A 20233-nucleotide genomic window follows, 5' to 3' on the forward strand; every position below is an offset into this window, starting at 1 on the left:
TTAACACTTAAGGCCTGTAACTCACTAACCCATCTGGCAGACGTTATGGCAACAAGAAATAAATTATTAAATATAGGGACAACAATATAAAGGTTCAAATAGAGAACAAATTAGATGAGAAATAAATTAAGAACCCCCTGAGTCATGATGAACGGAGAGGGAGGGTATATATTGGTAAGTCCCTTGATGAACCTTAAAACTATAGGAGATTAAAATATAGAAGGTTTATCTGGTAAACAGAGAAAAGCTGAAAGGGCATTGCTGTGCCAAAGAAAGAGCACAACATACAATATCCCACAAATGAGATTTTAAAGGATCTTAAGAATAATCCCTACATCACCTAATAAATCTAGCCCATCTGCCAGCATAAACAGACGTATTGAAGTGTCTTTTGAATAATAAAATAACATCCATCTCATCGGGGGGAGGGGGGAATGAAAAGGAACTCAGGTTGCCCCATTCAATCTCCAGGCATGTAGGTGCACGCTCTGGAGGTGGGTGTGTAAAACCTGCCCAGTGACTGAGAGAGGAGATCTGCTCTGAGAGGGAGACAGAGCAGAGGGCACAGGGAGAGGTGAAAAAGGTCTGGGTACCACACCCTTTGCGGCCAATCCGGGGTTATTAAGATAACTTGGGCCTGGACGAGGCAAACCTTCCTCAGTACCCAAGGAATCAAGAGAAGGTGAGGAATGTGTAAAACAGCTGGGAGCTCCTGTTCAATTGAAACATGCCCTGAATGCCTCCTGCACTGGATACTGCAGAATGATGGGCAGTGTGTGTTATCTCAAATGGCAAAAAGGTCTGTCTGAGGAGTACCCCATAATTGGAAAATGTGCAGAACCACTTCTTGATGGAGACGCCACTCGTGATTGGCTGAAAAATGCAGACTGAGACTGTCCGCACCCACGTTGAGAACTCCAGCCAAGAGATTTGCAACCTTACAAGTCTGATGATCCTGAGCCCAGGACCAGAGTCAAAGAGCTTCTCTGCAGACAGGATAAAAACATACTCCCCCCTTGCTTTGTGATGTACCATATTGCTGTAATATTACTTGTCAAGACTTGTACTGACTGACCTTGGAATGGAAGGGAGAAAAGCCTTGCGCGCCAGATGTATCACCTGCAATTCTAACAGATTGATATGAAACAACTGTTCCTTTGGGACCAAAGTCCCCTGAACTCCAGATCCTCCAGATGAGCTCCCCACCCTAGGGTGGAGGCATCCGTTATAACCAAAGGAGTAGGGTGAAACAGCTTCCCCTTAGATATATTGCCAGACACACCCCATCACTGAAGATCCACTGCAGTCTCTGGAGATCTTGACAGACATCTGGAGATCCTCATTGTGTTGAAACCACTACCTGCGGAGGCACCACTGGAGGGCACTCATGTCTCAGAATGCATGGTTACCATCAGAATGCAGGAGGTTAACGGACATAACAGGCACAAGACCTTCAAAATGTGATCCTTTGCTCCATTCTGGAATCATAGCTTGAATGTCCAGAATTCTCATAGGAAAAAGGAAAGCTCGACTCGCCATAGTGTCCAGTACTGCCCCTATAAACAGGGAGTGATGAAAGGGCTCTAGGTGAGATTTGTGTTCTGTTTTTTTATATTTCTATTGGCATTTTGTAAATAACAAAACATGGTAATATCAAAAAAATTCAATGGTGCATACATGTGCTTTCTTTACAGTACTTATCAAGTGCATGACAGCTATTTTACCAGAGAGATTTAGGTTTGTTGATGGAAAAACCCAGGTTGAACAACCACTCGGTCATCAATCACAAGTAACGCAACACCAATTCCAGAGACTGGTATGGGAATCTGATATTCCCAATCTTCTGAGATGATCTGCGACACTGCCACCACCTTTGTGTAGACTCGAGGTGCGAAAGTGAGACCAAATGGGAGGACCTCAAACTCATAGTGTTGAGAACCCATTGAGCTACTGTAGAATAGGGATGTGAAAGTAGGCATCCTGCAAGTCGACTGAAACCATCCGGTCATCTTTTTCCAGCGCAAGAAGCACCTGAGCTAGGGTCAGCAGCTTGAACTATTCCTGCTTCATAAACCAGTTCAAAATTCTGAGGTCCAAGATTGAACGCAAACTACTGTCTTTTTAGGGAATCAGGAAATACAGTGAGTAGCATCCCTCACCCCTTTCCTGCTCTGGGAGCAATTGCATTGCACCCTTTTGAAGTAACGACTGGACCTACTATTAAGGAGCAAAAGATTGTCTGTGGAAAGAAAATTCTGTTGGGGCGGAAAGGGTGAGGAACATTTCTTGAAGGGTAGGGCATACCCCTTTTCCATAATATTTAAAACCCACTCATCCAATATTATGGACCACCTTTGCTGTAGAAACTTGGACACCAGTCCTCCCACCGGTAAAGCATGTTCTAAGTTGGGAAAACTAATGCTTCTTTCCTGTGATGTTGGCATAGGATGAGTAGGAAACAGGGGGAACTTTCCATTGTCTACCCCTTACACGCCCCCTGTAATTTCTAGAGGGAGTTGGATGGCTGCTGCGGACCACAAAAAGAAAAACGTCTGGCAAAACCCCGGAATCTCTTAAACTGTCTGTAGTCCTTGGACACGCTTTTGCCCTTCTCTCTGTAAACTGTTCCGAGGCAGAATCTACTTATGCACCAAACAGCCGAGCCCCATTGAAGGGCAAATCCATCAGAGCATTCTAGACATCCTGGGAAAATCCAGAACTCCCCACCATTTGTGCCTTCTGGTAGTAATCGGGGTGCCCATTACCCTAGCCACAGAATCAGAAGTATCCAGACCTGACTGTATAACCTGGTTGGCTGCAGCTTGGCCATCAGGCAGTTTTGGAACAACATACTTGACAGAATCCAACAGAGCACGTACATAGCGAAGCAACAAGCTAGTTGTGTTTGTGGACTTCAGTGCCATGCTTCCAGATGAGAACACCTTTTTTGCTGACTGCTCCATCTTTTTGGATTCCCGTTTTTGCCAGTGAAGAATGAAACCATACAGGAGTAAGCCTCGATGAACAAAAAGCCTCTCCGGTAAAGAGTGAGAAGACAATAACAGCGGATCCCCTGGAGATGGCTCATCCCTCTTAGCTGTTGGTCTGGAAACAGCAGAGGTTGTCATAGACTTCTGCTAAATGTCCAAACTTGGCTCTGTTAGAGCCTCATTAAAAGGCAACAAAGGTTCAAACGACAATGATGAAGAATGAGGCACCCGAGTCAGTGTATTTAACTTAAGCTCTGTTGTAGGAAGAGGTAAGTCCAACATATCCGCCACCTTACTCCGAACTGTATGGTAAGAAGTGACTTATGGCAGTGGAATACCCTTTGGTGACAATAACTCAGATTCTGGAGATGTGCCCAACCCACTTGCCTGCCCCAACCCTTCAAAGTCTGGATCTTGTGAAGGCACACACTCATCCTCTTCTACTCCTTGAGTATACTGTTCCCCAAAGAAATACTGTCCCTTTTCAAGACGTCTTTGAGCCTCTCTTCTTGAGCTATGATGTGACATCGGTAACGGTGTCAGTGACATCAGTAATTGAGCTAGAAAGGTGAGAAGAGGCACTGGAGTTTAAGCTTGCAAAGTCGGAATGGAGCCAGCCAGAGAAGGCATGAGTGGTGTCTCTAATACCCCAACAGTTGGGATATATAAAGGAGATGGGGTATTTTTTCTTGGAACGTCCCTCATTGCGGGAGACGGTCAAGAAACCTGGGCCATCGGCATGAAAGGCATAAAAGGAACCTCGTGGTGAGGTGCTGTATAGCCTCCCAAAGAAAACGAAAGGAGCAATGGGTACCGCAGGCGCACCAAATGGAGTCATTGCTCTATTGAAGATGCTAAACATAGCATGCTAAAAATGGGACGGCCCCCATGTGAAACTAGGAATGCTGGATATATCTGCTGCGGCTGAGGAGCAGGATCCAAGACTGGCATTATATTAATACCCAGGTGAAGTCGGCCGAAGGCGATGTCCGGAAGGCTATTGGAGACGGTGATGGAGCAGATTTCATCTGCAGTCAGGCATTGTTTTACTTTTTGTGCTTCAGACAGACTGCATTTAAATTGCCATGCACCTTTTGGTGCAAGTTAAAAACATTGCACATAAAAACATGAAAGTGAGGCCTATTTAGTCTGAAATGCTTTTGCTGAATTAACATGTGTTTTTGCAATGTAGAGAAAAGTGGCCTTTTTAGCTTTGAAGATTAATAGAATATGTTTCTCTCTTCCCAGCTCATCCCTAAATCCACTATTTCTGTCGTAAAAGACTTTGACTTGTTGCATATTTTGATAAATATTTTCAGTTAATAACATCTCTTTTTCTTTGTTGCACATTGCCATGTTGTCATAAATAATAGAAAAGCTGCTTTACATTAGTAGCTTGGCTAGGTAAACATTTATACATGACATTAATATTATCTTTTTGTTTGTTTTATTTTGGGGCCTACCATTAAATGGCTGCCTGTGAAACCAGGCTATGGCTTGCTGTGAAAGAGAAGAGAGCATGCGCAGACTGAACCAGCCTTCCTAAAGGAGTCAAGGACAGCTTGAACTGTACATTCTTGTGATTGTGCCAATGTACCAGCTAACTAAAGTATCCATCCTACTGCGCTGAGAAAAGGAAGGAAGAATTAAAATGAAACATTTTCCCTAGTAAATGTTGCAAATGTTTATAAATGTATTATTCATGTATGCTTCTTTTGTTAAAACTGTTTTTTTTAATGCGTCAGGAAAGTGCAAACTCATGCCATCATGATTGACCAATCAACGTACAGGTTTTCCTGAAAGTTGAAACATTTTGTGTAGTCTGCCAAAATTTTGTGTATAAATACTACCTCTCCGGAGGAGGGGCTGGCTTTCTTAGCTCAGCTGGCTTCTAGGCTTATTAGGGGGTGTGTGAGCTCTTGAGAGAAGGAACAGATAAGGCCAGACATCCTATGGGTTAGGTACGAGATCGTCACGGGTGCATGGGCGTCCGAGGAGAGTCAGGGGGAGGGTTCTTGCTTCCACGTCATATCTTGGCACTGCAGGCGCATTCCTTTGAGGTCTGGTGAAGGAGGGGCTATCTCACTCCCTGCTTGCTCTTTAGACACAGACAGAGACAGAGAGTGCAGCTGATTAAATAGAATTAGATGCTAAACTTCAAGTTATGCTTTGACTAATTAATTAGGTCTGAAAAGATTTGTCTTATGCATTTATTTCTCTTTATTGGAGATTTTTGCAAACTATTTGATTTTTGATTCGCCTTGCAAGACTATATTTTTCTTAGAAACTCTTTGAGTCTTGAATGACATTTTGCGCCACATTCCTGTATGTAATGCTTATATGCAGACTGTAATATGTTCTGTATTAATGCTATTTTTCCTGTTTTCCAAATTCTGTAACCTGATTGATATTTTACTAATGAATAAAGGGTCAGAGAAAACTTAACTTTTGACTAGAAAATAAAACCCTTTAAATACTCAACAACTCTCTTTATTGGCTTAAAATAATAATTGCATTTTTGACTGTTCATGATTATTAAAGTCTCCTGTAGGTAATACATGGTGTGAAGGGCCCAACACCTTTTGAGCGGTAAATTAGAGGTAGCATGAGGGTTTTCCATTGAGAAATTACCAGACGAAATTACCGCTCCATCAACGGCACTGGAGTGACGTCCTATTGAGCCTCTTCCGAAGCCGGATGCAGACACTGACCTCGGTGAACCTCGATGCCATGCTCTGGCCATGAACAACTTCACCTCTCTTTCTTTCAGGGCCTTAGGATTAATTCTTTGACACAGGTAACAGGTGTAGACATCATGATCGGACCCTAAATACCAAAAGCAAATATCATGAGGGGCCTATAGAAACCATTATGCACCGAAGGTATGGAAAATGGGTAACTGAGGCTCCAATGATGTCACGCAGTTCTGCGTGCAGAGACATGTGGATCCAGACGCCCCTGTTGACGTGGGAGAGTTATTGAGAAAGTTTCCCTGGAATGCTGGGGCATGAGGTATTCAAAAGGTGAGGAATCTGAAGGTAGATGTATCCTTTAGAAACACCAGTACAAGATAAAACCTGTACCTTATACGGTTAATGTTGAAACTACTGTACGGCTTCCATGCCAGGAGAATAATACTAAAGACACGTGTCTAAGAAGAAATTCCTGCAGAAACTATAGCTTTCCGCAGTGTCATTAAGCAGTGACCTAGAACCTAAGCTCCCAGGAAATACCCACCCACACATGTGGTCTTCTAACAATTATATGAGAGTAGATTCTCATCTTACTGAATCCTGTTCATTCCATGATCGAAGAAAAATACAGCCGATGATAAGGACCACAGCACAGCAGCAGACAGGGGCAAGCAGCCACACACGTACTCTCTTGTTCTTTTTAGGATCAGTATCTGGCTTCTCTTGAGGCAATGCACTTGGGAAGTGCATCTGTGAGGTGACCGTATACTTGGAATAAGGCACGGTTTCTGTAGATGGTTCCATGGCTGTAGCTGAGGGAAAGACACAAAGGATACATTCTAATACTTTTGTCACCAGAAAGGCAAAAATACAATTCACATGGTATACAGTGTTATGCAAGCACGGAGTACCAATATATAGTTAAACATTTATTTCCAAAAAGGAAATCCTTTTGTTATATTCACAGAAAATGATAGCAATAATCATCTGAAGATGTCACTTAAACCATAACAGTAAAGTTATCAGCATTGGTATCATCAATGGTCATGTTCTTAGTTTACAAACAATCTTAAGAATAAAGCTTCTGGGGCACTTTGCGACATTCCATTGCAATGGAAATAAAAACAAACTTACTGGTAACAATATTTTTTCTCTTAAAGATGACTTCATTCAGTTAATAAACATTAAATAGTTCAGTCCCTGTTCAAAATCCTGTAACACTTGGAAAATAGAGAGAAAGGCTTCTCCAAATAAGGTAAAACACAATACCTAAACAGGGGTAATATCACCTTTATATTTGTGTTTGTTAAAAAGTATTTGTGGGGAAACAATTCCAAAATCCATACTATGTTCAGAAATGGGACTATAATATACAATGAAGCATTGCTGCTAAAATACCTTAATCCTTTTCCCCTTTGAAAGGATAAAACATCAAATTGAAAAGTTTCTATATGTATGCAGCTTCATATAGAGAAAAACGGTGCTGTCGTTTTAAGGCTGCCTTTAGACTTCTTCAGATGCAGTATGCTCCAATCTTCAGTTTATTTTTGCTTAAGAACCTGAGTTCTCACAGCCTGTTTCTATTTCAATGGTTTTCCATGGGAAGATGGAGGACTATGTATTAATGTACTATATATAGCCCTAAGAGAGAACTTGTGATACAGAAAGCAACTTGTTTTCTCTATTAAGGGTTCTTCATTACCATTCATAAATACTGAATACAATAGCAAGGTTTATCCCTGAAAAAGGGTTAAATGCTGAACTCATTCCCTGGTCAAGATTGCTCACTATCCGCAAAACAAATGGCAAACCACCCCTAGCACTACAAGGTGATGGAGTTCTAATGTTGACATGAACAAGACAGAACGATCCAAAAGGAAAAATCATTGAGCAAATGCCAAAATTAATTCTTTAAGCATGGTAGAAAAAATGAATAGCTCTATTTGAATCAAAGATAGGAACAGTTTACAGATATATGTTTCAAAATGGATTTGGGTTTAAAACTGATTCTACCAAAGTACACCAAACACATAAAAAGACCCTTCTTGATTCCAAAAGTAAATAGATGAAGATTGGAGATTGTAGGCCAGAGAGGTATAGCAAGGATGCAACCCACAATGCTTCAAGTGCGCACCAGGTTATTGTGATGAAAGGCTTGAGGCAACACCAAATTACAGCCACAGGGTTTCAGTAGGCCCCAGAGAAAACCTTAATCATCAGTGGTGGTGGAGTGGATCGCCAGCGTGAACAGATGACGGACAACACAGGCCCAGTGCACCATTCCAACTCAGAATAGCAAATAACAAAGCCACAGAAGATAAAATAGAGGATTGTGGAATACGCATAGCGAACTGGTGAGACTGCAGAACATGGCAGCACGGCCTGAACTGCTGGACAGATGGGAGTGTATAGTGAAACCACCGTTTGGTGGAGTTCAAGCAGATGTGAGCAGAGCAATTAAACGGTGTCTTAATAAAGTGTGCACTGCTTTTGCTTTAATGTAGAAGAATTACAGATGGGCTTCCTCTAGTCAATAATTCTGGCAGAACTCTCATATTAATTACAGGGATTCTACAGTGACGCAGCGTCCTAGAGCTGCACGCTGGTAGTAATCATCCGCGTGCAATCAGTGATGCGCACACTTTTCTAACCCGATCAGCTGCGGCCAAAGTGGTGCATAGCGCAAAGGTTTTGTTTAAGACGTGCATCCAATCAGTGATGTGCACACATGTCTGATTCGATCAGCTGTTTTGGTAACTGTTTCTCAACGGCATTCTTGTGTAGTCAACGTTGGTCTATTCCGTGACTCACACACTCACATGTGTGATTAAGTATTTTAAAACACAATTGTGGCACAGTATTTTATTTTTATAAATGATCCAGGAAACAGGTTGAGGATTGCATTTTAAAAGGTGTTTTTCTACAAAGGAGCACATTTGATGGAACACATTTCTGGGAAGGTACACATTAACGATGAAGGTGTACACTGATATGGACATTAACTCTAAAGCATTTGGTAATTTTAATAGCAACATGTTAGGGTATTTTGAGGATAAATTGGAGTTTCGAAGTATCATACTTACCAAAATATATGTTGCTATCAATGACAAGGATAATGTGGGATGGTTGGATTCGGGTAAACTTGTTGTAATGTTATGCCCAGGAACGGAATCTCCAACTGCTTTAAGATATATGTCAGTGAATCATATTGACATTGAACAATCAAGGGTGGAGAGACTGATTGCAAAGTTCTGTTCAGTGTTTGATGATATGATTGTACAGGTGAAAGGCTTCACATATTTTATACAACTTTAAAAAGGAGCTGTTCCTGTACAACACAAAGTGGGCATGGTATCTTTGGAAGTGCAGTCACAGCTCAAACAGCATCTGGATAGGTTGTGTGTAGAAGCTATTATCAAGCCAACAAACAGTTCTGAATGGATCTTGGCTGGGTTAATAGCTTAAAATAAATGGGGATTTGCGTTTGTGTGCTGTTTGAGGTAACTTACTAAAAACATCGTGGTAGACTGCCATCCTCTACCTAGGATTCAGGAGTTATTGCCTGCTGTTAATGGAGCCAAATATGTTTGAGTAATTGATCTCAAATCAGCAACCATCAGGTGAGTTTGGATGAAAACTCAAGAGTTCTAACAGCTTTTGTTACTCCTTTTGGAGTGTTCAGGTTCTCAGGGTTACAATTTGGGCTGGCTTTAGTGGCCAGTGTGTATCACAAACTAATTGACATACTATTTCAAGACCTGTGTGGGATGCAGGCATTTCAGGATGATTTCCTGAGGTTTGCGAAAAAATAGGAAGAACATGATAAACTCTTGGAGAGGGTTCTTCAAATTTTTGAGGAAGAGGTAAGACTGTGAATAAGAAAAAGGTCAAGTTTTTAGTCAAAGAAATTGATTACTCAGACCACAGAATTAAGTGTGATGCTATTCTTCCCAAAACTGATTTGGTTAGTGCCATTACTAATGCTATCAGACGGTATGACAATGAAGCTCCTAGGTTGTTTTTAGGCCTTGGAGAATATTATGAGAGGTTTTTGCAGTGTTATGCAATTTTTGTGTAGCTGTTGCCTAAACCTTTGAGGAAGGGTGAGCAGTTTGTTCGGTCTGACTACCATGATGAAGCGTTTGACAAAATCAAGACTGATTGCACAGGCAACAGCTCTCAAAACATTTGATTCTATGGAGAAGTCTTACGTGACGGTGGATGGAGTTCTATTGGTGTTTGGTCTGTTTTCAGTCAAGTTATCAATGGGAAACGATTAGTTTCCATTATTTCAAGAGGTTTAAGAGGTGCAAAACATTACAGCACTAGTGAAAAAGAAGCCTTAGCTTGACTCTAGACGGTTGAAAAGTTCAAGAATTATTTGTGGGGCAAACCATTCGCACCTTTAATGAATCAATAACCATTTTATATGATGGATGGTGTCAGATTTGGTAAAGCTTTATCTAGGCTCTTTAGGCTTATTTTGAGGTTTCAAGAATTTAATTTTGAAATTCAACATATCTCGGGTGGCAGTAATGTAACAGATGACTGTTTATACCATTTCCCCCAAAAATGTGATGTGGATGAGGCAGTGTAGGATCAGCATGAGTGTGCTGTGGCTGTTGTGGTTGTTTTGGAGAAATGTGGGGGTGTGGTGTCAGAAGCTGAGTGTGTGAAGATGTGTGAGAAGAGTGAACAAATGTAGAAGGTGAAGCAGTTTCTAAAAAAAGGTTGGCCACCAAGTAGAAATATGGAAGTGAAGTTACAAAATTTTGCTGATATTTAAAGTGAGTTGAGAATGGAATCTTGGGGGGAGGAGCTTCGCGCGCATCTGAGATGGCCGCGTGAGCACAGGGCTCCCGAGACCCTCGCCGCCTCGCGCATATATCCTGAACGGTATCCTGATTACGAAGAAGGGTTATTGGAGATGAAACTCAGCTGATAGATTAGCTGCTTTCAAAAATTGATTCGGACTTTGGGAACCACTACTACGACAACCTGAACTTTTGAGGCCCACCCCATGGCGACGCCTGGGGCTCGAGTCGTTGACGCCCAGGCAGTAGTTGAACAACAACGGCCCGCGGGGCTCTGCTCATTGCCTTGGAGATAACTTTCGGTTTCGCTTTTGGGTCTTTGGCTTTATCCTATCTCAAGATCGATCTGGTTCCCGAGGTCTAGCCGAACTCTGTGAATCCACTGTGTGCCAACGGTCGCAAGTGTCTGTGTGCTGAACTACAGCTGCTGGCGCCTGCTTTTGAAGACTCCCGTGGGTGGACCGCGAAGGGCCATTTTCGGATGTATGTCATTACAACAAATGCTTTTACCAAGCATGCCTTTACAACGCGGTTTTTACAACGAAAACCTTTACAACGCATAGCGCTTTGGGGTGCTGGATAGTGAATAGTTTAATTTACTGTTCCAACTCCAGTCCCCCTGGACACTAGGGAAGGTGTTGGATAGTAAATTAAACTTATTCCCTATCCTAGAGCGCCCCCCAGCGCAATGCGTTTTAATGGTTTGCGTTGTAAAAGTTGCGTTGTAAAGGCACTGCGTGGTAAAAGTTGCGTTGTAAAGGATGTTTCCTCCATTTTCACTAGGTCTCACAGGCCCCTCGGGGGCACATTGCCCAACATGGTGGGCAGGCCCGACAACGAGAAGCGAAAAACCAAGATGCCTCTCCGGGGGGGGAACCATTCAAACGAATGTCATGGATCGATATACCCATCCCAAGGGGTCCCCCGGTGGTACGAATAGGACCCTGGAAGAGGCAAAGGAAGACCTTGCTGCGTCGATCGAGTTGACTCTACAGGATGTCATGGGCGCCATTGCTGGTATTAAGACTTCCATTGACCAGCAGTATGAGGCTCTCGCCCTTAAGCTCGACACCGTAGCCATTGACGTCAATTTGATTAGAGTGGAATTATCGAAGACTAATGAGAAGGTCAAATCCTTAGATCTGAAGACGTCCAGCCTCACGACCGACGTGTCAGACTTACAGACGGAGGTCGGCAATCTGCGATCCGCCAATGATCTCATGGCTCGTCGACTGGAGGATTTTGAAAATAGGGCCAGACGCAATAATGTACGTATTACTGGGGTCCCTGAAAAATCGGAAAATCCAGCTGCAGATCTCCTTGTGGAGGATCTCATCCTAAATTACCTCGTCCCCAAAGGCCTAAGTAAATTCTTTGCTGTGGAGCGAGCGCACCGAGTGCCGGGTGGGAAGCTGAAGCCGGGTGCCCCTCTGAGGCCGATTATCGCCAGAATTTCCAACTTTTAAGACAGAGACGCTATTCTGCAGGCATCGCGGGTGGGCAGCCCCGTGAAGTTTGAAAACACAACGGTGAGCTTCTACCCGGACATTACCCAGTTCGTTCAGAGGCAGAGGATGGGGTCTCAGGGGGTGACGGTTGAGAGACATGGACTTGAAATACGCGATGCTATTTCCAACCAGGCTCCATGTCGAATATGAGGACCGGACGTTTTTCTTTGATCGTCCCGAGAGTGTGAGTGACTGGCTGGATACATTACCAATGCGGAGCGATCGAACGGAACACTCGGGTGGAGCGGAGGGTGGCGTGCCGGAGCAAGAATGACAATGTGGTTCCTGATTTCTGAACAATTAACATACCATACAGCTCGGTTTGATGTCTTTCATACTTATGTCATTTATGGTGGCATACCCGAGGGTGGCGGGGGGAGTGGGACTCTTTCCTCCTCTGGGTTTCCTTTTGTAGACTAGTTTAATGTTAGGGCGACAGGCACACTGCAAGTTGGGGTGGCTATTGAGTCTAACGCATGGGTGCAGGGTGGCAACGTACTGTTTTATTCTTGGATCTGGGTACTGCGTTCGCTATGGGGTGGATTCTGCATTCATTTCCGGGATGGGGGTTAGTGGGTTGAAACTACTGTGTTGGAATGTCAATGGGTTGGGGGACAGGATAAAGAGGAGAGTAGTGTTGCAATTGCTGAGACGCCTCTCCCCTGATGTTGTGGTGTTGCAGGAGACGCACTTGATTGGAAACACTTGTCATGCCATGAATCTGCGAGGATATCATCTTGCTGTACACTCTGGGTACACTACTGGTTCTAGGGGCGCGGGCATCCTAGTCAAGAACTCTCTCCCCTTGGAAATAGACAACATGATCCTTGATGACAGGGGGTGCTACGCTGCTCTCACAGGGAGGTGGGAGGGGAGGACTGTCTCGCTGATTTCTGTATATGTCCCGCCTGGTCTACAGACTCAACTTTTGCTGATCTTGGGCGTGTGGTACTGGGGCTTCCGGACGGTATCCTGGTGATGGGTGGAGATTTCTACTCGGTTGTCTCCGGTAGTGTAGAGCGCTACCCCCCCAGAGACCTCACTAGGTCACAGTCTTGGTTAAGTGGGTTTTTGGAGACACTGGGTTTGGTAGATTGTTGGAGGTTGATGCATCCGGGACAGGTACAATACACCTTCCACTCTGGGGCCCACGGCAGTCTCTAAAGACTTGACTATGTTTTGATGCCGGCGGTGCTGGCCTCCTCTGTCAGGGAGATAAGGCATCTGGCCCGGGGTAGCTCAGATCACTCCCCACTGTGGCTCCAGATCGGTACTAGGATGGGTGTCGAGGGACGGGTTGCCCCGATCAATCCCTGGTATCTTCGCAACCCCAAAACTTGTGCTGAGTCCCTGGTTCAGTACTTTGCTGAGAACGAGGGGTCCGTGTCCTCTTCTGTGTCACTGTGGGAGGCATTTAAGACGGTCATCTGAGGACAGGCATTATTGTTAATCGCTGGTGCCAAGAAAAGTAAAAATGAGGAGGTGGTCAGTTTAGAGACTGAAATAACTGAGCTAGAAAGGGACTTGGAACTAGGTGTGACTCGTAACAAGCTTCATGCCCTCAGCCTCAAACAACTGGATTACAGGGCCCTGGTGACGGATGCCGCTAAAGTCATGAGTAGAGAGCAGCAGGGCAGACTGTATGATGTGGGAGATAAGGCAGGGAAACTGATTGCTTGGCTGGATAAAAAGGAGAGGGCGAGTTGTGTGGTTCCTGTGATTGAGAAACTTGATGGAGTGTGGGTGACTGACCCGACTGAGATTGTCGAGTGTCTCGCGGAACATTTCTGAAATGTGTATTCCCCAGTCTCCAATAGACCGGAGGAAGACTCCCACCTTTTGCTGCGTGACATTGCATTGCCTCGCCTGTCGGATTCAGATAGGGACCTAATGGATGCTGCATCCTCAGCTGACGAGGTGGCCCTCGCTATTCGCTCTGTGCGCTCGGGCAAAGCTATGGGCCCTAATGGTCTTCCCATCGAACTCTACAAGTTGCGTCCTGACAAAATGGCGCCATATCTCCGTGATATGTTTCTAGAGTCGCGAGACATCGGCTCCCTTCGTCGTGATCAGCGTCTTGCTACCATCATGGTGATTCATAAGGAGGGGAAACCGCAGGATCGCTGTGTGTCCTACAGGCCCATTTCGCTCTTAAACGCCGAACCAAAGATTCTCGCTAAGTTGCTGGCAAATCGCTTGATAAAAGTAATTAGTGACTTGATTCACCCGGATCAGTCCGGTTTCATTCCACACCGCAATACAGCACTTAACCTGAGGTGCTTGCACGGTGTTCTCGCGAGGGCGTCGTCGCTGCGTGAGCCGGCCATTTTGGCTTCCTTGGACGCTACAATGGTCTTTGATACGGTGGAGTGGCCGTACCTCTGGGCCGCTCTTGCGAAATTTGGTTTCGGTCCTGGTTTCAATGGCTGGGTGAAACTTTTGTATGAGGAGCCATTGGCGCAGGTGGTAGTGAATGGTCGAGTGTCTAAGCCCTTTGTTCTCGGGAGGGGTACGCGGCAGGGCTGTCCATTGTCCACACTTCTTTTCGCCCTTGCCCTGGAGCCTCTGGCTACCTGGCTGCGATGGGAGCCTTCGATGAAGGGTATTCAGTGGACCCCGGAATTCGAGGATCGCATATCGCTCTATGCAGAAGACATTTTGTTGTACCTCACGTCCCCTCGTAAGTCTTTGAATGTATTGTTTGATGTGCTCACCTCGTTTGGAAGGAACTCCGGCCTTGGGATAAATTGGACCAAGTCCTGTGTGTATGTGCTTTCGGGTGATACCCCCCCTTTACCGCTCGGATGCCCCATCCAGGTGTCGCAGACGGGATTTAAGTACTTGGGGATTTTTATAACTTTAGACCCCGTGGCTCGTTATGATCGTAATCTGCTCCCTCCTCTTCAGAGGTTAAAATTTGACGTTGCGGGCTGGCTCAGGCTACCGCTTTCACCACTTGGGCCCGCAGCTCTTTTTAAAATGATGTCCATACCATAATTTCTATATGCGCTCCAGAATACGTTAGATGTTATTCCGGCGAGTTATTTTCGGGAGGTGGAGAGTCTGCAGAGACGATTGATCTGGGATGGACGCTCGCGTATTGCCCTCTCCAAGCTCATACTTCCCTGGTACGACAGAGGTATAGCACTTCCGGATATCAGGCGATATTATTGGGCCTCTCAGTTGGGAGCGATCAACCACGGAATGTATGGACCAGCCTCTAACCCTGCATTCGAGATGGATAAGTACTTGTTACCAGGTGGGGACTATAACAGGGCCCTTTATTCCAAAGCAGCGGGAAGGGAACTCTCGGGACCCACCAAGATAGCGGTACGAGTGTGGCATGATGCGAATGCGGCAACGGGATGGAGGGATCGACTGACCCGTGCGACTCCGCTTTACGCGTCTGAAAGACTGGGTGGCCTGTGGAAGACGAAAGGATTTGAAAAGTGGGATATGATTGGTATTAGTAGGGTGAGTGATCTGTGGGTCAAGGGTAAAATCAAGACCTTCGAGGCACTGAAGGTAGAGTATGAGCTGAGTGATAGGGAATTCTTCCGTTATGCACAGATTACCCACGCATTGAGGGCCCGATTCACAGAATGAACTTAAGACTAAATCCTAAACTTACTACTATTTGGTATTCACAGAATGCACTTACTACTTTCGGGATTCACAGAGTGAACTTACTACTTTCGGGATTCACAGAATGAACTTACTACTTTCGGTATTCACAGAATAGATTTAAGACTACTAACTTTACGTCCGCACTCGGGCCGGAAATTCTGGCAGAGTTTCCCGCTTCGGGGTGGAGCTTACGGCCCGGAGGTGGAGCTTACCGGCTGGAGGCGGAGCTTGCAGCTTGGTGGCGGAGCTTCCGGCCCAGAGGTGGAGATTTCAGCCATGGCTAAGTACCCACCTCCGAGCCGGAAGCTCTGCTTCCAAGCCACAAGCTCCGCCTCCGGCCCGGAAGCTCCACCCCTGGCCGTAAGCTCTGCCCCCAAGCCGGAAACTCCGCCTCCGGCCCGGAATTTCCGGCCCGAGTGCGGACGTAAAGTTAGTAGTCTTAAATATATTCTGTGAATACCGAAAGTAATAGGTTCATTCTGTGAATCCCGAAAGTAGTAAGTTCACTCTGTGAATCCCGAAAGTAGTAATTGCATTCTGTGAATACTAAATAGTAGTAAGTTTAGGATTTAGTCTTACGTTCATTCTGTGAATCGGGCCCTGAGTTCGGTCTTTCCTGAGTGTGCGGACATCCCAGAATCCTCCCCACTAGAAGATCAGGTGCTTGACGGCTACGTGCCCGATAGCACTATTTCTTTGATATATAAGAAATTGATTAATAATCGAACTGATCTGTTGGTGCAGCTCAGGGAGGATTGGACCAGCGACGGTTTAGAGTTGGACGACGAGGACTAGCAGTAGGCGCTATCCTCGCCTAAGGAGGTCGTAATTCCGGCCCGTCTCCGACTCGTTCAACTTAAAATCCTTCATCGGATATATGTCACTGGCCCGCGATTGATTCATATGGGTTATTCAGTGGATGGGCTATGTAAGCGTGGTTGTGGACTGGTTGGAACCTTCCTCCATATAATTTGGGAGTGTCCGGAGGTGATGGTGTTCTGGAATCGTGTACATGCTGTGATGGAAAGAGTCAAGGGGGTGGCATTATTGCCCGAAGCTAGGCGTTGCCTGTTGAATATCTGGGAACCGAATGACTAAGATGTGGCACAGACGCAGTGGGCGACCCTTGGGAATATGATTGCTAAGAGAGATATCGTGCAGTTGTGGGGCTCCCAGCGGCCGTCCACGGTTTTGGCATGGAAGGAGAACATGGACTGGTGTATGTTCAGGGAGAAGACTGTGTATGTGGCACGGGGTAGACCCAGGAAATGGAATAAAATTTGGAGCCAGTGGAACTCCTACCGTGGAAATGTATGCATGCCTCTATTCGTGGAGACCCCAGAGGTTCCCCTTTCCCCTTGATCCGACATTCCGAGTCTTGTGTAGCTTTTATGATCACTGATTTTGTTTCCTCACTGACCCCCCCTTGCAGCAATGATGTTTGTATTATATTGTACTGTAGTTGCCCTCCTCTCTGAACACATATCCAAATGTATTGTCTCATTGCCTTGTGTATAAGTTCTTTTTCTTTAATAAAATAAAAATGATAACAAAAAAAAAAGAGAATGGAATCTTGTTAAGACATGAAGAATTGATTGTGCCGCCTGTAGGCCTCAGACAGAAACTGACTGGTCTGGAGCACCATAGGCATCCAGGTGTTTCGAATACCCCAAAAAACTGCTTAAACAACATAATTGATGGCCGGGATGGATGGTGCAATCGAGAGGTTTACTGATTTGTGCCATATATGTGTAAATTTGGATAAACCTTGGAAGGTTACTAGTGAAACAGCTAACCCTGAATAGGGACCTCATAAACCTTGGTAAAAGGTTTCAATAGACTTTTCAGGACCTTTCAGTGTTTTTGAGCAGAACAAAAGATTTTTGATTGTGTTGATTAATAACTTTTCTAAATTGGTTTATCATGCATTTGTGCGCAATCCCACTACCGATGAGGTGATTTTAATTCTGGATACCATTTTTTGTGTTGAGGGTTTTCCTAAAAACTCTACTGTCGGATAATGAGTACAATTTGTATCATCCAAAATTTTGCATTCCCTTGAGAAATGTGGAATCAAGTCATTTAGAGGACCCCTATATTGCCCTAAGGCAAATGGTCAAGTTGAGAGGGCAAATAGGTTTTTGAAGGAAGGAATCTAAGCTGCGTTGGCAAGTAAACAAGATGTGTGTCCATTTCTGCAGGAAAAGATGTGAAGTTATCATATGACCCCACACTCAGCAAAAGGGGCTTGTTTCATCTTTTACTTAATGAGAGGGAGGGTTAGTAGTTCGTTTGTGAGTACCTTTCTAACAAGTCAGCATAAAAAGTGAGGAGTTCAGCATGGTGAATAAAAAAGTAAAAGGGAACCCTAGTGATAAAGTGGTTTACAGTAAAGAGTTAATGACAGAGTGCACAGAGTCAAACCAGAAAGGGTTAGCAAGGGTGATTGGGTGCGCATTGTTAGACCACAAATAGGTTTCAAAGGTGAATACAAATTTACTACACCCGTACAGGTAGTGATGGTATCCGAAAGTGCGCTGTGCGGGTCCGGACAGAAGGGGGGGGGGGGGGGGGGCACTGGGTGGGGAGCATCGGAAAAAAAAAAATGTCCAAATCGCCATATTCAAATTCTAATTGTTCATATCTTTGGAAGGAGAAATTGCACAAGGTAGGATAGCTCCTTCATCATATATTAAGATTCTGTCGTGGAATGTGAACGGGTTACGGGTTAAGCATAGAAGAGAGAGAATTCTTCAGTATTTAGAGGACGCACCTGAAAACATTTTTATTTTACAAGAGACCCACTCCACCGAACAAGAATTAAGAGATATCTTTACGAAGAAAAAATTGATCCAGCAGGTGATAACTACCTCGCAACAAACCTCCACTAAGGGGGTGGCTATATTGATTAAATCTAATTCTGAGATTACTTTGTTACAGTCAAAGTCTGATAAAAAGGGGAGATGGGTTATAGCAAAAATAAAGCAACATTCGTATAAATTCAAGATCGTAGGATACTACGGTCCAAATTTGGATGATACCCTTCCTCTCAAAGATCTTTTTGTTGAACTTTTGGCTTTCGAGGATCCGGTGATTCTTGCAGGGGACTTTAATTTAGTACTTGACCCACAGTTGGACAAGTCACCCACTGTAAGGTTCTCCCATAACCCTAAAACTAGGGCTGTATTATTTAACGCGATCACTCAGTTCGGTTGGAAAGATATTTGGTGACAAAAAAACGGCACAAAAAGAGAATTCACATTCCACAACAAGAAATTACGACATAAATCTAGATTAGATTTTTTCTTAATTGCAGAACACCTAGGTCAGCAAGTGGAGGAGATAAAACATCTCGGTGCCCACATTTCTGATCACTCAGCGGTTACTCTAACCTTAAAATTGTCTGGTCCACAGTTGGTCAAGAGATGGACTATAGACAGAAGCATTCTGTTGGAAGAAGAAGTAATAGATAAATTGCTTGAGGAATCAAACAAGTTTTTTACTCTTAATTTAGGTACAGCTACACTCCTGGTTGTCTGGGATACATATAAAGCCTTTTTGAGAGGGCGGCTATTAGCATTTCAGGTTGCAAAACACACAGCATATAAGGCGCAAATCTCACAGATTGAAGCAAGAATTAAGGACCTCGAACAAGCTGTATCAGATCCCAGTCTTGCAGATGGAGATAACAGTAAAAAAGACTTGATAACTTGTAAATCACAGCTGGAGCAGGTATTAGATGGAAGGCTGAGGAAACAATGGCAGGCTAGTTCAGTAGCACACTTTGAATATGGAGAGGCCAGTGGAAAGCTCTTAGCTTGGAAAACAAAAAAGGAAATCAAGAAGAGTAATATTAAGGAAGTACAGATCACAAATACGGATGTGATCTCAGATAATAGAGCAGATATTGAACAGGCTTTTTACCTTCACTTTGATGAAGTCTATAAAGAAGGTTTACTTCCACAACAATTAATACAGTCATGGCTTAACCAATACCAGGTTCAAGCTTTAGATGACCGGGCTTCGGATAATCTTAATAGAGAGATTAGCTCCACTGAAATAGCCTCGGCGATAGATTCTGCCAAGAGAAGTAATGCCCCGGGCCCGGACGGTCTACCTTCTGAGATCTATAAAGCTTTAGCACCGGTAATTATACCTGTTTTGAACTTGCTATTTACCTTTATATACGAGGAAGGAGGCAAAATTCCTGTTTCTTGGAACGATGCCATTGTGGTCCTTATTTTAAAACCACTGAATAGACCATCCCAGTGTGAATCATACAGGCCAATCTCTCTTCTTAATTCAGATTACAAGCTCATGGCGAAAATATTAGCGGAGAGATTAAACGGGGCAGCAGGTCAATTATTACACTTAGATCAAAAGGGTTTTGTCAGAGGTCGCTCCATACAAGATCTTACTCAAGTTTTGGTGGGTACAATTGATGTTGCCTCTCAATATAAAGTTCCACTAGCGGTTATTACATTAGATGCCGCAAAGGCTTTTGACCGGGTTAATTGGGAATTTCTGGCTAAAGTACTAGAAAAAGTTAATTTGGATAGAAACATTTGTAGGGTAATAGCAGCATTTTACCAAGCTCCGAT

The 20233-nt window shown here is 44.3% G+C and overlaps 1 protein-coding gene across 8 annotated transcripts in view; it reads right to left on the reverse strand.

The window, feature by feature from the left end:
- Positions 1–20233, reverse strand: part of FLT3LG (fms related receptor tyrosine kinase 3 ligand) — a 740120-nt gene that overhangs the window by 132610 nt on the left and 587277 nt on the right. For 5 of the 8 annotated variants that reach the window (XM_086930225.1, XM_086930221.1, XM_086930219.1 and 2 more), the window contains one exon: positions 6278–6495. In XM_086930225.1, the coding sequence (XP_086786351.1) occupies positions 6278–6495 (218 nt within the window). The remainder of the gene's footprint in view (positions 1–6277; positions 6496–20233) is intronic. The other 3 variants (XM_086930222.1, XM_086930224.1, XM_086930226.1) reach the window with 1 other exon arrangement.

Source organism: Lissotriton vulgaris, chromosome 7, assembly GCF_964263255.1.
Source record: "Lissotriton vulgaris chromosome 7, aLisVul1.2, whole genome shotgun sequence".
Taxonomy (NCBI): Eukaryota; Metazoa; Chordata; class Amphibia; order Caudata; family Salamandridae; genus Lissotriton; species Lissotriton vulgaris.